This window comes from Paracoccidioides lutzii (assembly GCF_000150705.2).
Source record: "Paracoccidioides lutzii Pb01 unplaced genomic scaffold supercont2.2, whole genome shotgun sequence".
Taxonomy (NCBI): domain Eukaryota; kingdom Fungi; phylum Ascomycota; class Eurotiomycetes; order Onygenales; family Ajellomycetaceae; genus Paracoccidioides; species Paracoccidioides lutzii.
The window spans coordinates 1,994,939-2,012,793 of record NW_015440948.1 but is presented as its reverse complement, the minus strand read 5'-3'; the positions used below and the strand labels follow the sequence as shown (position 1 = coordinate 2,012,793).

The window sequence follows — 17,855 nt, the reverse complement described above, 5'->3', positions numbered from 1 at the left end:
CATGCAGAGAGAAATCATCGATCTAAGGATCCGTTGAGATGCAGCCCTAAGCATGTATGGGCTCCCAGCTATCAGTCCAGGCTTGGCTAGGGTCTGTAGAACGTCGAATTAGAGCGATCCAATTGTAGGTCTATACTTCAGCTATGTTAGAGATTCCTATTAGCGATGTCTCTGCGCAAAAAGGGGGCCGAGCGAATTCCCGCCCAGCGCATTGCTGACATAACCCCGAGTACAACACGTGACTCTGCGCTTTTCCCGAAGCAGCAGCCCTGGGTGCTCAGGTGCATCCTCATCGCCAATACCGACCGTCTCTCTGCTCTCTTTCGACCTCCATCTCTACTTCACAAAGTTCATCCCCAGCTCTCCCCAACTCATCCCAGCTTAACTCTCTCTACGCCTCCGCCATCTCTTTCTCTCCTCTCTCTCTGCATCTCAACCCCCGCAATTCTTCTCCGGGTTATATCCATAACACACTTCCTCGTTCCTTTATTCTCCGGTTCCGGTTCCGGTTCCGGCTCACATCTCCATCTCTAATATCCCATTCCATACTTAACAAAAATTCCCCCGCCGTTCCCTGGTTTTGCTGTCTGCCTCACTTTGTACCACAATATCCCTTGTTCTTCTGTTTTTATTTTAAATCTCATCTTTTTCAAAATACCCCATACCCAGCCAAAAAAAAAAAAAAAAAAAAAAAAAAAAAAAGCTTCCACGTTTTATATTTGGTTGTATTCTGACCAAACCCAAATCCTAACACATTCTCCAAACTATACCTGTCGAGCTTTTTTATCTTTGACGTGTGTTCCCTTTTTTTTTTTCTTGTTTAGTTTATTCATTTCCTACGTGTAAGTTTGATGAACATCCACAACACGGTAAAAAAAAACGCCACATCTCTTTGAACGGTAGATCATCTGACAATCAAAGAAGCAAGACCGAAAAACCACAGACATAAAAAGGCTTGATTTTTCCTCCTCCAGTTTAACAAAACAAGGTCTTTCTATTTACAAACCCCTCCATCCATGGCTTCAGTAAGTTTGCCCGGACTCACTCATAGAACAAACCCTCATTCGCAGACTCACCTAACCATCTTACTTCGACGCCCTATAGCCACGTCCCGCCCACGCATTTAACAACCCTGGTTATAATCTTTCCAACGGCTCCACGAGCGGCCCGACCCCAGGAGCCACTGCGTTGCTCCCGAATAATGGCAGAGTTATCCAGACTGGCGGTGTGCGAGTGCTTTGCGTTGCAGATGTAAGAGGTATGGGATATATTACGTTTGTTTGCTGCTGTGAGGCAGTGCGCTTCATATATGCAATGTGTTGTGTTGGCAACATGCGCTGATTGCTCTGCTTTTAAACAATGAACAGGAAACTTGAAGTCTCTCAATGAACTTGCTAGGCAGGCTCGCGCGGATCATATTATCCATACAGGTGACTTTGGCTTTTATGATGATAGCTCTCTAGAGAGAATTGCTGATAAGTATGTCATTCACTTTGATTACCACTCTTTTTACTGCGCCGGAAAGTTCCAAACTACGCTATATTAGCATTATATCTAATGCTATGGCTCTTCGCCACTGGTGCTTTTTTCATACAGGACCTTGAAACACGTCGTGCAATATTCTCCCCTTCTTCCAGAGGCAATCAAGAGAAGCATCTCCCAAGTTCCTCCCCAACAATCCATCAAACAACGTTTCAGCCCTGAACAGCTCCCCCTCTCCGAACTCCCTCTGCTGCTCAACAAGCAATTGACCCTCGATGTTCCCGTATATACAGTCTGGGGTGCTTGTGAGGATGTTCGGGTGCTGGAGAAGTTTCGATCTGGTGAATATAAAGTGGACAAGCTACATATTATCGATGAATCTAGCTCGAGACTACTAGATATCGGTGGAGTGAAACTGCGCCTGCTGGGTCTTGGGGGTGCGGTTGTTATGCATAAACTGTTCGACAATGGAGAAGGAAAGACGACGATTGCAGGCGGGCAGGGAACGATGTGGACAACGCTATTGCAGATGGGTGAATTGGTCGATACTGCTAATCGCGTCTACGATCCGTCAGAGACACGCGTTTTCGTCACGCATGCTTCCCCGGCTCGTGAGGGCATGTTGAACCAACTCTCTGTTACTCTCAAGGCTGATTTTTCGATCTCGGCCGGGTTACATTTTAGATACGGGAGTTCATATAACGAGTTTAGCGTCAATCCTACTCTGGATCATTATCGTGGCAAGCTGGCGGCTTCCAAGGCCTCTTTTAATGATGTGTGGGACACGGTTAAGGGTGAAGTCGAGGCCGCTATTAATGCCAACGAGGCTCAGAGAACCTTACTAGACAATGCGTTAAGTATCGTCGAGAAGATGCCAACAATTGCGAATGGTGGCAATCCTTTTGGAGGCCCTGTTGCGGCAAGCAACGCTGGTGGCCAAGTCGACGAGAGTGCGTTCAAGAATATGTGGAATTTCAATCTGGCAGATGCCGCTTTCGGATACCTTGTTCTGGAAATTGAGGGTGGACGAATCGGAACAGAAATGCGTGCTCAGGGCTTCAACTTCGCTCATCGTGCTGGGAAGCCATCAACGAGCTCTGCGCCTATAACTCAACAACCTGTCGCTCTGTCGGGTCTTCCAGGCGCCCCCGGTGCGTCTGGCGCTGCCCCTAGTGCTCCATCTGGGGCCCAACCGAGATCCGCTGGCGGAGTTTCCCAATTTGGTCAAGCTCCAGTCCCAAACCGCACCACAGTACCCACGTATCAACAGCAAAACCAGGTTCCATCTCAAAACAAGCCCGCGGGACCACTTCCTCCTAAAACCACCGTATCACCAGCCCCGGTAATCCCAAACAACAAAGCTAAACCCGCCACGTCTCAGCCCGTGGGTGCTCAGGTCAACGTTCCCACCGCGACAGACAAGGCCAACGAGTCCAACGGCACCGTCCTCGGCGAGCGGACGGATTCAAGAACTAGCACCGGACCTACTGAGCGCAAACCAAGCAGTGGCCTCTTTATTTCCAACGTCGACTCTGAACAAGCGATCCGTGACCTATTCCCCGAGGAAGACAAGTCCAAGATCCTAAAGGTGGAGAAATGGGGTAAATTTAACCACGTCGTCACCTTCTCAACACCTGAGGAAGCACGTGTGGCTCTCGAACGCCAGCCGCCTGAACACAAGAAACCAAGCCCACCAGGCCCCAATCGTAAGCCGAACGTGAAAATGTTCGAGGATCGGGGGAGTCGGCGGGATCGCGATGGGCAAGGCGGAAACGCAGGGACGTGGCAGGCTAGTAATCGTGGTGGCCCTGCGGGGGGCATTGGGCAGCGGAGCGGGTATCAGAGCGGTAGTGCGACGAGCGATGGTGAGAGTGGACGGGGGAGAGGTGGTGGGTATGGTGGGAGGGGCCGAGGCGGGAGAGGAGGTGATAGAGGTGGACGGGGCGGTAGCGGCGGTGGAAGAGGGGCGCGGAGTGGAGGGTATGGTGGTACTGGAGGGCCTGGGAAGGGTGCTGTTGGAGGCGCGGGGACAGACTCTCCAGCGTCTTCTACGTCGACGCCTGTGCCTGCCGGGGAAAATAAAGGGGGAGCTGGTGGGGAGTAGAGTTGGTGATATGATGTGATGGATTTGGGTTGGGTTGTGCTTGGTCAATTTCTCTTCTGTTGTTTGGCTGTCCTTGTGTCTTTTCTTTTCTCTCCATCCTTCTATCTTCTTGTTTTCTTCTAGCTTTCCTTTTTGTCCGTTTATGTCAGTTCTTCTTTTCTTTCTCTTTTGTTTTTTATGTTCGAAACTCTTTTTCCCAAGATTCGTTCTCATATCATATCATACCACAACTGCCATACCACTAACCAGTACTACTACCATTATCCTACCTAACTTGCCTACTCTACCACCCGTCTACCAACCTGCCAACTTTATTCTTACTACATCTTCATACCTCATCCTGTCGCATAGAAGCCAGGCGCACAAAAATACAGGTGTTTATTTTCAATTACTCAATGAATCTATGTAACCTCTCCTGGCTTTTAGAGTTAGACTCGACCCCGTTTTTTATATATTTACCGGCTAGATATTTTGGTTGAGGGGAGCAGGATTCTCGCCCACCCAACCAAGGCGGTTATTTCACGGGACCTTGAACCCTTCAATCACTCCTTGGACACGGAAAAATAAAATATACAAGAACAGGCAATCTGCACATAAACAGGGAAGAAAACAGGGGTATTAGAGAAGGGTTAAGTCAAAAGAATAGGAATTTTAAAGGTGGAACTTTTCCATGTGCAGTGGTCGCTATCAAAAGTATACCCAAAGCACTAAAAACGTCGCCTTCATTAAGATCACTAAATCTTTACCACTAGCTAGCTTAATAGTTGTTGATTATTGACGCTTTAATGTTTAAGACGTCCCCAACTAAAGCACCGGCAGTAAACAGGCCTGGGAGTCCCTAGAGTCACGCCTAGCGTGCTGGGAGTGATCTTCACTCTTTTAATTTGGATTTATATTGTTTTTGGCGCGGTTCAGAGTTTCTGATGCCCATGGATAAAATATAAGGAAATAGGAAGATTTCAGCTGCATGAGTTGTAAGTAACTTAATAGCAGTCTATGCGGAAAAGAAGAGTCTGGAAATTCGCTGATAACTACCCGGTGGTGGTTCATTTGCTGATATCTCTTGCGGGCTATCAAACACGCGGGGATTTCCTGGCTAGCTTGCTGCAAATGCGACGACTAGCGACACCATAGTTGCGATAGTGGAAAAGGGGGCACAGAGACAAGATCCCCGAGGTCCCATCTATCACCCGTGGGATCATGGCTAGAGAGTCCCAACTAAATAATGTTCATGGTACCGAGTATGAGCATATCAACCCCTGAATGATAGTAATAAGCACATACAATGTTTAGGGATGTTATTAGTCCAGCATCCCTTTTGCATGTGGATACTTGTAAAATTATTGGGTATTCCAAATAATGAGCCGGGCAGGAAATAATACCACATTATTACGGGTTCTTCTGTCGTTTGTCAGAGGCTAGACCTTCCCATGCCTTCTCTGGATGCGAGGGCTGATATGACGTAGGCTGGTGTGTGGGGATCCATTTCAAGTTCTCTATTCCTCAGCAGGGGGAGGGGGCATAATGCTTGCAAGGGGTTACAATCCAGCAAGAAATTCTCTCACATACTTTAACTGATTAACAAGCCAAACGGAAACTTCAGGAGCATCAGTTACTTTGTTTCTGCAGTGATACTTCTTGTTGCACCGTGACATAAAAACGTCCCATGGTAGCTCTACCGCCAAGCCTCGGCAGATCTGCTCCACAGTTGATGTCATCGGCTGACATAAGCAAATTTCCAGCCATTCTCTTGTCACCACATCACTCCATCCAGCCTCCCAGCATCTCGACACAAATACATAAACAGTTGGGCACCTCTGCTTGCCTACCATATATTCTTATCCTCTCGTACGACCCGACCGTTTTCGTAGCCGCTCCGTCCGTCTCCGTATTAGATTCTTGTTTCCGTCGGCGTAGGATATCATTGACCGCCCTTCCCCCCCCCCCCCTCTCCCGGTTGCGTGTCGGTTGTAGCTGCAGGTCGTGAATACAGCAACGTCCATCGACTCTCCCTCCAGCACATCTAAGACTTCTGGTAGCCTGCCAGCTCTGAAGCGAATGTTATTCGGATTATAGGGTTAGAAATATTGGCTTTGTCTTGATGATCTGGTCCTTGTGTTGGTGAAGTCCACTGTGAAAAGGGGGAACTTTAGTCGGTGTGCTGGATTAGTCGGAGGTTCCCTGACAGCCTCTGCCTGACCAAGTTTATCGCCATGCATTTCGCGTGTTTACCGCTCCTAGCAGGACTGGTAGTTGCCCAGAGCAGCTCTGTCTTTGCTCAAGGAGAGACAAAAATCCATGAAGAAGGTCGATGCGCCATTCGTGGCCATTGCGGAAAACTATCGTTTTTCGGTGGACAACTACCGTGTCCCGACAATGGACTTGCGAAAGCACCCACAGCAGATACGCGGAAGAAGCTGGTATCGTTATGTGGAGATAAATGGAAGACGGGTAATGTTTGCTGTGAGGATCCTCAGGTATGAACCTTCTTGTTTGGAAGCTGGCGCGTTGCTTCGGATATAGGGAGCTGGAGATGTATCGCATGCTGACTTTTGCGCCCGCATTTTTGATAGATTGATGCTTTATCCTCGCACTTAAAGATGGCTGAAGGCATAATTGCGTCATGTCCAGCTTGTAAAGAGAACTTTTTCAACCTATTCTGCTCCTTTACATGCTCCCCCGACCAGTCGCTTTTCATCAACGTCACGCAAACAGATACCGTCAAAGATAAAAAAGTAGTGACCGAATTGGATAATCTGTGGTCCGAAGTGTACCAAGTTGGCTTTTACGATAGCTGTAAGGACGTCAAGAACGGTGCTTCTGGCGGCAAGGCGATGGATTTCATTGGCGGAGGAGCTAGGAATTTTACCCAGTTCTTGAAATTTTTGGGCGACAAGAAGCTTCTAGGAAGCCCGTTTCAAATTAATTTTATGACCCAACCTAAGGGACCCATGGATGCTGGTATGCAGCCTCTACCGACCACTCCAAAATCATGCAGTGATGCAGACCAGAAGTATCGGTGTTCCTGCATTGATTGTCCCGCTGTTTGCCCACAATTGCCTGCGCTACCAGAGGAAAGCTACTGCCATGTTAGGCACCTACCTTGCTTATCCTTCTCTGTCATAATCGTCTATTCGGTTTTTCTATTACTCATGGTCGCCGCCACGCTCGTTCATGTAGTTTTCCGGAAACGTCAACAGCGCAAGTTGGAACGGGCTAGGCTCCTCCAAGATACCAGCCCAAGCGATGATGAGGACGAAGGAGATCTCATTGACGATGCCGGATTACTTGACCGCCCCCAAGTCAGCTATAAGCTGAACTCGGTTTTTGATGCGGCGTTCAGCCGTCTGGGTGGCGTGTGTGCTCGATTTCCGGCATTAACCATAACGACAAGTATTATTGTATGTGGATTGCTGAGTCTGGGTTGGCTACGATTCACTGTCGAAAGGGACCCTGTCAAGCTCTGGGTGAGCCCCACCTCGGCCGCTGCTCGAGAAAAAGCTTTCTTCGATGAGAATTTCGGACCGTTCTATAGAGCGGAGCAAGCGTTCCTTATTAACGACACTCACCCGGATGGACCAGGCCCTGTATTAAGCTACGAAACGCTCAGTTGGTGGTTTGATGTTGAGAATCGAGTGCGTCGCATGATTTCCCTAGAAAAGGGCCTTGCTCTGGAGGATGTGTGCTTTAAACCCACCGGACATGCTTGTGTTGTCCAGTCATTAACTGGATATTTCGGAGGGTCTTTCTCCAATGTCGACCCTAATAATTGGAAATCTCATTTGAAATACTGTGCCGAGTCTCCTGGATCCATTGAATGTCTCCCCGATTTCCAACAACCCCTGAAACCGGAAATGATACTTGGGGGTTATGGACAGACTAAGAATGTGTTGGATGCCACTGCACTTGTTGTTACATGGGTAGTCAATAACCATGCCCCAGGCAGCGAAAATGAAGCTGGGGCAGTAGATTGGGAGGATAGTTTGAAAAGAGTGCTCGAGGTCGTGCAAGAGGAAGCAGGTGAACATGGTCTACGAGTTTCTTTCAATACGGAAATCAGCCTTGAACAGGAGCTGAATAAATCTACAAATACTGATGCGAAAATAGTTGTTATTAGCTACGTCATTATGTTTATTTACGCTTCTTTAGCCCTTGGTTCGACAACCCTGACGTGGAAAAGTTTCTTCAGCAACCCAGCCAACAGTCTTGTGCAGTCGAAATTTACACTCGGTATCGTTGGCATCCTAATCGTCCTGATGTCTGTCTCCGCTTCCGTTGGCCTTTTCTCAGCAGCTGGTATCAAAGTGACGTTAATCATTGCCGAGGTGATCCCGTTCCTCGTTCTCGCAATCGGCGTCGACAATATTTTCCTCATCGTTCACGAATTTGAAAGGGTGAACCTGAGCCATCAAGAAGAAGAAATCGATGGGCGCATTGCCCGAGCCTTGGGCAGAATGGGCCCCAGTATACTTCTCTCTGCAGCAACAGAAACAATTGCATTTGCGATGGGAGCCTTCGTGGGGATGCCTGCTGTGAAGAATTTCGCAGCTTATGCAGCCGGCGCTGTCCTCATCAACGCGATATTACAGGTCACCATGTTCGTGTCCGTGCTGGCTTTGAATCAGAGACGGGTTGAGAGTCTCCGTGCCGATTGTTTTCCCTGTCTAACAGTGCGAAAAGCAAATTCGTCAGGAATCCCTAGCGGTCAGTCGTATGACCATGCGGAGGAAGGTATCCTGCAACGCTTCATCCGAAAAACATATGCTGCTCGCCTTCTTAAAAATCACACAAAATTTTTAGTCATGGTTGTTTTCCTTGGGATATTCACTGCCGGTCTTGCTCTCCTGCCAACTGTCGCCTTGGGCCTGGATCAACGAATCGCCATCCCCAACGATTCATATCTTATCGATTTCTTTAATGATCTGTATGCTTACTTTGGGAGCGGACCTCCTGTCTACTTCGTGACACGGGATGTCAATGTTACAGCGAGACATCACCAGCAGCAGCTCTGTGGAAGGTTCTCGACATGCGACGAATTTTCGTTAGGTTTCGTTCTCGAGCAAGAATCCAAGCGTCCCAATATTTCGTATATCTCGGGCTCGACTGCTAGTTGGATCGACGACTTCTTCTACTGGCTGAATCCTCAACAAAACTGCTGCAAAGAGAATGGCAAGACATGCTTTGATGAGAGGAATCCGCCATGGAATATCTCCCTTCACGGTATGCCTGAGGGATCCGAGTTTATTCACTATGCAGAAAAATGGGTAAAGTCACCCACAGACGAATCCTGTCCCCTAGGCGGCTTAGCACCTTACTCCAATGCCCTGGTTCTTGATTCAAAATCTATAACAACAAACGCAAGCCATTTCCGCACGAGTCATACTCCGCTTCGCAGCCAGAAAGATTTTATCAATGCCTATGCCTCCGCACGTCGGATTGCAAACGGCATTTCGGAAACGCATAAAATTGATATCTTCCCTTATTCCAAATTCTACATTTTTTTTGACCAATACGCATCCATCGTTCGCCTTACGGGAACGCTTCTTGGATCCGCAATCGCCATCATCTTCGTTGTCACTTCAATTCTCTTGGGCTCTATAGCAACTGGAGCAGTCGTGACTGCAACAGTTATGATGACGGTTGTCGACATCATCGGAACCATGGCTGTTGCCAACGTTTCTCTGAACGCCGTCTCGCTGGTCAACCTGATTATCTGCGTTGGAATTGGGTTCGAATTCTGTGCACATGTTGCGCGTGCGTTCATGTTTCCTTCCAGTCCACTCCTGGAACAGGCTCGGGGTAAATTCCGCCATCGGACAGCACGGGCATGGGCGGCGTTGGTGAATGTTGGCGGCAGCGTTTTCACCGGTATCACAGTTACTAAACTTCTAGGCGTGTGTGTCCTTGCATTTACTAGAAGCAAGATATTTGAAATCTACTATTTTAGAATATGGCTGGCGCTGGTAATATTTGCTGCATCTCATGCGTTGATATTCTTACCGGTAGCTTTGAGCTTCTTTGGAGGTGACGGTGAGTCCTCCTAACACGTTGATTTTCTGTCGCATTTTACCTATATATAGGGTGTGAATGCCCAGATATACTGATACGATTTTCGTTTTGTCTTGATAGGATATTCTGATCCCCAAATTGACGGGGGCCTGGAGGATGATCTTGCTTCCAGAAGGTACCGATCATTACTGCCGGACGACGACTACGATTCTGAGGACGACTCGTGAATTATTTACTTTTATATCCCCGAAGATGCTTTTATCTCGTTGCTCGTTTTTGACATGATTGTTCCTTTCTTTACCTTTCCAGCAGCTGTTGGCATAGCCTTGGAAACCCAATCACACTTTATAGACACGCAACGGGGAATCAACAATATATGTCGGCTAGAGAATCTGGGCGGAGTTTCGTGTGAGGGAAGGAAAGGATAGCTATTGATATGTGAGATTTCTTATACCTGTACTGTATATGCGCATAGTCTTATGGTTTGCACTCGATGATCTGGATCTTCTCTTGATCCCCATGTTGTTCACTTGCCGCGTTACGATATTTGGATATTAGGCCTGAAAGCCGCATGACTTTTAGCTATATTTAATTTGATGATTATCCACGGTAGACTATATGTGGTACGCAGCTATCCCATTGGGCATTGGGCGATATATGCACAATGCCAATTCGATATAAATAAATTAAATACCTGCGACATTCTCCTCTTTATTCTATTTTGACCCAATTTTCTTCCATTCGAGGTTGCTGATGTAAACAATGCAAACATGGGATCTCCACCACCCCACCAAAACAGACTAGCGGCCGCCGAAGAAAAATATTGAAACATCCCACTTAAACACCAATTTTTCTTCTTTTTCTTATATATTTCCCAACCTTTCTCCTCTATTTTCTCTCCTGTCTTTCCTTTCCCTCCTCATAAGATACACCATCTTTTTCTTACTTGTTAAGGTAGTTCCTTTCTTCAGACTGGCTGGGCTTCCGCATCTGCTGCCAAGGGAATTCACGTATCTAACTCAACCGTCAGCCCAATTCCCTCTCACCTATTCGAGTATCAGGACCTCAAGAGTAGTCCATCATGGACCAGCAGCGATTCTTGCAACAGCTGCAAATCGTCCTTGATCGTGAGTGCCCAGGCCTTCATGTGCCTATCCTCGTAGAGCCGTCAGGAGTAAACATTTGCTGACTTGATGAATTCGTTACGATTCCGTAGCAAATTTGGGCAGCGTCAAGGAAGCCACTGGCGCCCTGAAGAAAGAATTTTATACCCAACCAGAATCACTCCTCTTCCTTATCCAAGTCGCCACCTCCCATGATGACCAGAACCTGAGACAGCTTGCCGCTGTTGAATCGCGATCCCTCGTTAACAAGCATTGGCTCAAGATTGCCGGGGAACAGAAACCACATATTAGAGAGCAGCTGCTCCGTGCGGCTCTAGGAGAGGGTGGTCCATTAGTCCGCCACTCCTGTGCCCGTATCATTTCAGCCATTGCCAAGATTGATCTCGAGGACGGGCAATGGGCGGATCTTCCCGCTTTCCTGCTCCAGGCCGCCGTAAGCCCCAAGGCTGATGAGCGTGCGACTGGAATGTACATTCTCTTTACCATTTTGGAAACCCTGGGCGAGGGTTTCCAAGAAAAATTCAGCGACCTTTTTGCTCTGTTCGAGAAAACCATTCGCGATCCTGAGAGCGCTGAGGTTCGCATCAACACCCTTCTGTCATTGAGCAAGCTGGCGATGCACTTGGACTCGGATGAACACGAGGCGCCAGTTAAGGCTTTCCAGAATATTTTTCCCGCTATGGTTGCTGTCTTGAGAGACTCGATTGATCAGGGCGACGAGGACCGGATCATCCAAGCTTTCGAGGTTTTCCAGTCACTTCTTGGCTGTGATCCCCAATTGATGAATCCCCATTTGAAAGAGCTCGTTCTCTTCATGAACCAACTTGCTGCCAACACCGACTTGGCCGAGGATACCAGAGGCCTGGCCATTAGCTTCCTCATGGAATGCGTCAAATACCGAAAATTGAAAATCCAAGGCATGCAGATTGGCAAACAGCTTACCCTTGCTGCTCTTCAAATCGCAACCGAGCTGGATGATGCTACCGTTTATGATGATGGTGACATCACTCCAGTCAGGTCCGCATTAGATCTTTTAGACTTACTTGCACAGAGCCTCCCACCAAGCCAGGTTGTCGTGCCTCTCCTCAACGCTTTGGGGCCATACTTCAACAACAAAGACCCCAATTATCGCCGTGCAGGTATCATGGCTCTTGGCATGTGTGTCGAGGGCGCTCCCGATTTCATCAGCACTCAGATGAAAGAGATCTTTCCTGTCATCTTTCAATTGTTGAACGACACTGAGCCCAAGGTCCGTCAGGCAACCCTGCACGGTGTTTCGAGAATCGCAGATGACCTTGCCGAAGACGTCAGCAACCAACACCAGCAGCTCATGCCCCTCCTCATGAAGAACCTTGCCAGCACAATGCAGGAGTGGAAAGGTGAGGAAAACGGGCTGGTCATCGACATTATGAAGGCTGCTATTAGCGCCGTAGACTCTGTTGTTGGCAGCTTGAGTGAGATTGATGTTACACAATACTTGGTAGAGTTGGTGCCAGTTTTGCACAAGTTGATCAAACATCCAGACTTCAAGATCAAGGCTCTTACTGCCAGCGCTTTAGGATCCATTGCATCATCTGCTGGCAAGGCTTTCCTCCCATTCTTCGATGAGTCGATGCATCTCATGCAGGATTACGTCACCATTAAGGATAGCGAGGATGAACTGGAACTTCGTGCTAGTGTCACTGACGCCATGGGAGAGATGTCTACCTCTGCTGGACCAGAACACTTCAAGAACTACGTTCAGCCTTTAATGCGCGCCAGCGAGGAAGCTCTCCAACTTGGCCACTCCGGCCTGAAGGAAAGCACATATATCTTCTGGGGCTCCATGTCAAAAGTTTATGGCGAAGACTTCACTCCATTCTTGGAGGGAATAGTAAAGGGGCTTTTTACATGCCTTATACAGGAAGAAACTGATCTTGAGGTTGAGCTTAGCGATGCCGCGCGTGACCTTGTTGGTCAAGAGGTTACCATTGCTGGTCGCAAGGTTCGCGTCGCTGCCGCTGGCGACGATGAGCAGGACGTGTCCGTCCTCGATGAGTCCAACATTGAAGATCTTGATATCGATGAGGAGGACGACTGGGAAGATCTCACCACCGTGACTCCTCTCGCCCTTGAGAAGGAGATTGCAGTCGAAGTTCTTGGTGAAATTATCACCCATGCTAAGAAGGCCTTCCTTCCATACTTCGAAAAAACAATTGAGCAGATCCTTCCCCTCTGCGAGCATCCATACGAAGGTGTCCGAAAGAGCACCATCAGTACCCTTCACCGCTCATATGCTGCTCTATGGCAAGTTTGTGAGGAGTCTGGTCAGATGGAACGATGGGTCCCTGGCAAGGGGATGAGGATGGTTGAGCCTCCCAATGAACTGAAGAAGTTCACTGAAATACTGATGACTGCTACGATTAAGATGTGGACTGACGAAGAAGACAGGTACGTGCAAAAGACTTGTTTTATGTTCATGAATTTTCGCCTTGTTTTCGGGTTTTTTTTTTGCCTTTTATCTTTTTCTATGATGACACACCTTCGTAATCCCAGCTCACTCATACACACAAAATGTGTGATTGATGTAAATACGAATTCTTCCATTGTGAAGCTGAGAAAATATCTAACCACTTCTACTGCTCTTTGAGCATTCTGCTGTTTTGTTTTGTTGGATATTTACGCATTTGGAGACTGCCTTTCAATCACTAACATTATCAATTTTTCTAGGGCGACCGTTGCTGATATCAACCGCAATGTTGCCGAAAATCTCAAATATTGCGGACCGTACCTTGTCGCGGATGCCTCTGTCCTCAACAATATCGTTACCATGGTCACCACAATCATTACCAAGCAACATCCCTCTCAGCAAGATTTTGGTGTGGATGATGACGACCGTGCTGCCCTGGAAGAACTCTCTGAGTTTGACTGGGTGGTCATTGACACCGCTTTAGACGTTATCTCCGGCCTTGCCATTGCACTAGGTAGCAGCTTCCTCGGACTATGGCCTCACTTTGAACAGTCTGTTCTCCAGTACGCTGGCAGCAGTGAGCCTCTTGAAAGATCCACCGCCACTGGAGTTATTGCAGATATCATATTTGGTTTAGACGACGCCATCACACCGTTCACATCCAAGTTTCTTCAACTACTCCTGCACCGTCTTGGCGACGAGGATCTCCAGACAAAGAGCAACGCTGCCTACGCCATTGGACGACTTGTCGAGAAATCGAACGACGATGCGGAGATTACCAAAACCTATCCTACCATCTTAGAGATATTGGAGCCCTGTCTACATATCGCCGATGCTAGACTTAAAGACAATGCTTCTGGCTGCCTTAGCCGCATGATTCTGAAGCACCGTGATAACGTCCCTGTGGCTGATGTCCTTTCCGCCCTCATCGATGTCCTCCCTCTCAAGAATGACTTCGAGGAGAACGAACCCGTTTTCCGCATGATTTGCCAGTTGTGTATGATCTTCCTTTCCATTCCCCGCAGTTTACAAGAATCACATTGTAACACATTCACTAACACAATGATCAGATAAATGGGAAGACGCCACTGTCACCGGCCTAACCCCACGACTTATCCCCATCTTCCAATCTGTACTTACTGGAGAACCAAACCAACTCGACAAGGAGCGACGCGCAGAACTGATCGAGCTCGTCTCTTGGCTGAATAAGATGCAACCGGGGGTGGCTAGTTGGATAGAACAGTTGCATCAATAATTTGGTTGCCCCCACAAACCTCCCTCCTTTCCTTTTGCCATTCCCAGTAATGAAACAGCGGAAGGTGACGACTTACGACACAGCAATTACTATTTTTTTCTTCTTCTTTTATTTCAAGAAATGCATTATGATGAATGTGGATAGCAAATACCCCCTTAGCCTGCAAGTCCGCACGACGCGGATGACGGGAGTATGAAGAATGGCTTGGCATGGTCTGGCATGGAATGGATTGTGATAGTGATGGTATTGGGTAAAAAGATATAGCATTGGTGTGCCGACGGCGGCCGGAAGGAAGGAGAAATTAATTGTATACCCCCTGCAAAAGTCGTGATGGGCCGGAAAAGGCAGAGTGAACTATGAATATATCCAACGGAATACGATGTTTAATGAATTTCGAGCTACTCTCATCAAAATTTTCATCGTTTGCTCAGTTTCCAACTTATATTCATACCCGACACCAGTCGTGATGAAAACGTCTTTAGTGAGAAGTTTTATTGAACCATGCTCCCGTTCTTCATATGTAGTGAGAAGACCCCCCCCCCCAAAAATAAAAGGCCAGTGTCCAAACCGTCGCTCCCATGTCTACAATTTCACTATCCATAGTCACAGCCCAATAATCATACCTCTTGGATCTTCACAATCACCTTCCCCTTCGTATGCCTCGTCATGCTCCGCTCATAAGCCTGTACCCAAATGGAAGCAGAACAATTTAGCAAAATACTCATTCCTCTTGATAAAAAAAAGATATATAAAAGCCTAGTAGTAGACTGCTAAATACCTTCATTACACCGTCCATCTCCCAGACAGAGCCCACGACAACTCCCAACTTCCCCTCCTCAAAAAACTTGCTCACTTTCTCGATCCTATGTTTTGAGGGGCCTGTCCTGACGAGTGAGTAACCACCCGGCCCACCGCCCAGGGATCAGGGGAGAGATACAACTGCTCATCACTGTACAGAAAGTCCGCCGCAACACACCCATGAAGTCTGTGGGGCATTAGAGCACACCGATACAGAGGAATGTTTGTGGGAGGCTTGAGATGGAGCGCACGAGGTAGGCAGCGCTATGCGTGTAGAGGTCCTGGACGCTGATGGTGTCAAAGATGAGGTCGAAAGGACCATTAGCGCTGTCGTGGGAGTGGTGCGTTACGGGATGGGAATGTAAAGGGTCGTGGGTGGTGTAGTGGATGACCTATTTTTGATAATATATAACGATAGTTACCCACTCACACACATCTTGGGTACTCGTCCCCACATATATATCTTCTTTTTTCTTTTGTCGTCTCGATAACTACGCACTTCATCCACCCTTACCCCCTTAACTGCTGCCTCACTGTTCACTGAACAAACCGCCACAACCCTCCCCGTCACCCCCACAATATCCTTCACGAGTTGTATAGTCATCAACCCGGTCCCGGAGCTACCTCCATTAACTAGTACCCTATCCCCCTTTTTCACCCGGGTCCTTGTCACAAGATTCATTGCCGTACAAGCCACAGCTGCCAACCCCGACGCCTCGGCAAAGGATATATTATCCGGTTTCCGAATCAAGCTCTCCGCCGTTGCAATGACGTATTCTGCTAAGGCACACGGCCTTTACGAACCGCCTCAAAGATGCGATCATTCATGCCCAGCACGGGAGCGCCGGGTGGGAACTCTGCTCGGAGAGCCGGCTTTGCATTGACAGAAAGAGCGACGACGATACCTGAGAAGTCGAATTCTGGGATCGTCGGGGGTATCTTTTGGAGTAGGATGGTTAGATAATAGGACATGATCATACGCATCGTGGGATTCCCGGAGGCATGTGAGACCTTTACGAGGACCTCAGGAGGGCCGAGTGTTGAGAGGGACGGAAAGGGTTGGTCCGTGGAAAAAAATTGAGGACTTCAAAGGATGTGAGCCAGGCCGCGAGTAGGTTAGCACGCCCGCTTTGTTAGCGGGAGGGGGTGCAGGTTTATCAAAAGGGCTTCCACGAGCTTGTGGCATCATGGCTAGAGAGCTCTATATGTTGTCACCTCTTTCTCTCGCTGGTGATTTGTTTGGAAATCTGTAGGCATTTTACTTGTTTTCACAGAAGACCCCGGTGACTCCCACAATGAAGAGAATCTGAACATGGGATGTCCTTGAAAACAGAGTACCCGTTCTCAAATAAATAAATAAATAAAAATAAAAAATGGTGCTCGGGGATATAATTGCTCCGTTCAGTGAAATGGATTGTCTGTGGACATCGAATATGATATGCAGACGATGTCCAATTTTTTTTTAATAAAAAAAGAGCTCTTTTGTGCTAAGTGAAGGACATTCCTTAGTGTTATTGCGCGGCAGACAGGCTTTCGGCGTTGATAACAAGTCATCTCGGTCTGAGTTAGCAGAGTGGAGGTTGGGGATAGAAAGTCAACGTCTTGATGAATAAATGACACGTCTACCAGGGGGTTGGTCAGTTAGTTGAGCAATTCAGGGGTTCGGCGCCGAAAAAATAGGGGGGGCTTCTTTAACTATGACCAAGAAACCAACCAAACCAATATCAATCACAGCACAATATGAATGTAATTCCTCCCGCAATTATCCATAACACCGGATGCCAGGCAGCGATCTATCACAGGATCTACTACACATCTACCACAACTAGTTACCTGTTACGTATTTGATGCGTGATCCGTGTTTGGTTACCACGATGTCATCACCCGCCGCTGGGGCTGACCAGCCCGTCAAGAATATCTCTTGCTAGAGCACACGCACCGAAGGGTAGTCAGGACAGCTCATGAGCCTGGTCTTCTTCTGTCCCATGCAATTCTATCTGCACCAGCCTTAACGCCTGCAGGATCCGGCGCATCAGGCCCCTAGCCGAAGCGCTCCCAGCATCTCCATGACAAACAGCCCGAATATGCTGATTCCATGTGAGAGAGGTCTTCCGTGATGCATGGCAGCCCCTGGTTTACCGCAATTGGGTGATTTCGATTCATCGAGGAAAGGACCAGAAATTTCCGAAGCATTGGAATTTACGCTGGTCGCAGAGAAAATAAGCCATCCGAAGAAGACCGCGGATAGCAGGCATCGTTCGTTTTCAGGCGCCCATGTTCCAGTGACCAGGAGCCAAAAACTTGTTTTATTACAAACGGGAGCATCCTTAGCCAGGTCTTCTTGAAAATTGAAATCGCACAGAAATTCTTACAGAAGGTGAAGTAAAAAGGGCCCGCACAAGGATTCTAACAAACAGCTGATGGAAATGACATTAGCCAACTACCTAAGGAGCTACAAAGTCATTTGGGTGCTTCGATAGTTAAAACTATCTCATTCTGCTTAACCTCGGAAGGTCGGGCCCGCTTCCTCTGTCTTCCTTCGGTGAAAGATTGTGTTTGTTCTGTTTTTAAAGAAAAGTTCAGGATATCCAGGTTCTGTCACTTGTTGATACAAAATATATCTCCTGTGCAGAG

The 17,855-nt window shown here is 47.8% G+C and overlaps 5 protein-coding genes across 5 annotated transcripts; 4 read left to right on the top strand and 1 right to left on the bottom strand.

Annotated features, from left to right (window-relative positions):
- Window positions 1–165: 165 nt before the first annotated feature.
- PAAG_01281 (hypothetical protein) lies at window positions 166–534 on the top strand (the record flags this gene model as incomplete). The annotated part of the gene is made up of 1 exon (XM_002797376.1): window positions 166–534. One exon carries the CDS (start codon window positions 166–168, stop codon window positions 532–534), a length of 369 nt encoding a protein of 122 aa, XP_002797422.1.
- A 482-nt stretch (window positions 535–1,016) lies between these two features.
- PAAG_01280 (ser/Thr protein phosphatase family protein) lies at window positions 1,017–3,586 on the top strand (the record flags this gene model as incomplete). The annotated part of the gene is made up of 4 exons (XM_015844298.1): window positions 1,017–1,025; window positions 1,105–1,258; window positions 1,368–1,479; window positions 1,597–3,586. The coding sequence occupies 4 exons, from the start codon at window positions 1,017–1,019 to the stop codon at window positions 3,584–3,586; spliced, it is 2,265 nt and encodes a 754-aa protein (XP_015701079.1).
- Window positions 3,587–5,799: 2,213 nt separating this feature from the next.
- On the top strand, window positions 5,800–9,822 carry PAAG_01279 (patched sphingolipid transporter (Ncr1); the record flags this gene model as incomplete). Its single annotated transcript, XM_015844297.1, has 3 exons — window positions 5,800–6,063; window positions 6,160–9,616; window positions 9,716–9,822. The coding sequence occupies 3 exons, from the start codon at window positions 5,800–5,802 to the stop codon at window positions 9,820–9,822; spliced, it is 3,828 nt and encodes a 1,275-aa protein (XP_015701078.1).
- Window positions 9,823–10,676: 854 nt separating this feature from the next.
- Window positions 10,677–14,423, top strand: PAAG_01278 (karyopherin Kap123; the record flags this gene model as incomplete). Its single annotated transcript, XM_002797373.1, has 4 exons — window positions 10,677–10,722; window positions 10,812–13,149; window positions 13,429–14,165; window positions 14,239–14,423. The coding sequence occupies 4 exons, from the start codon at window positions 10,677–10,679 to the stop codon at window positions 14,421–14,423; spliced, it is 3,306 nt and encodes a 1,101-aa protein (XP_002797419.1).
- Window positions 14,424–15,040: 617 nt separating this feature from the next.
- On the bottom strand, window positions 15,041–16,205 carry PAAG_01277 (hypothetical protein; the record flags this gene model as incomplete). Its single annotated transcript, XM_015844296.1, has 5 exons — window positions 15,041–15,106; window positions 15,202–15,302; window positions 15,430–15,613; window positions 15,736–15,936; window positions 16,026–16,205. The coding sequence occupies 5 exons, from the start codon at window positions 16,203–16,205 to the stop codon at window positions 15,041–15,043; spliced, it is 732 nt and encodes a 243-aa protein (XP_015701077.1).
- Between the last annotated feature and the right edge of the window lie 1,650 nt (window positions 16,206–17,855).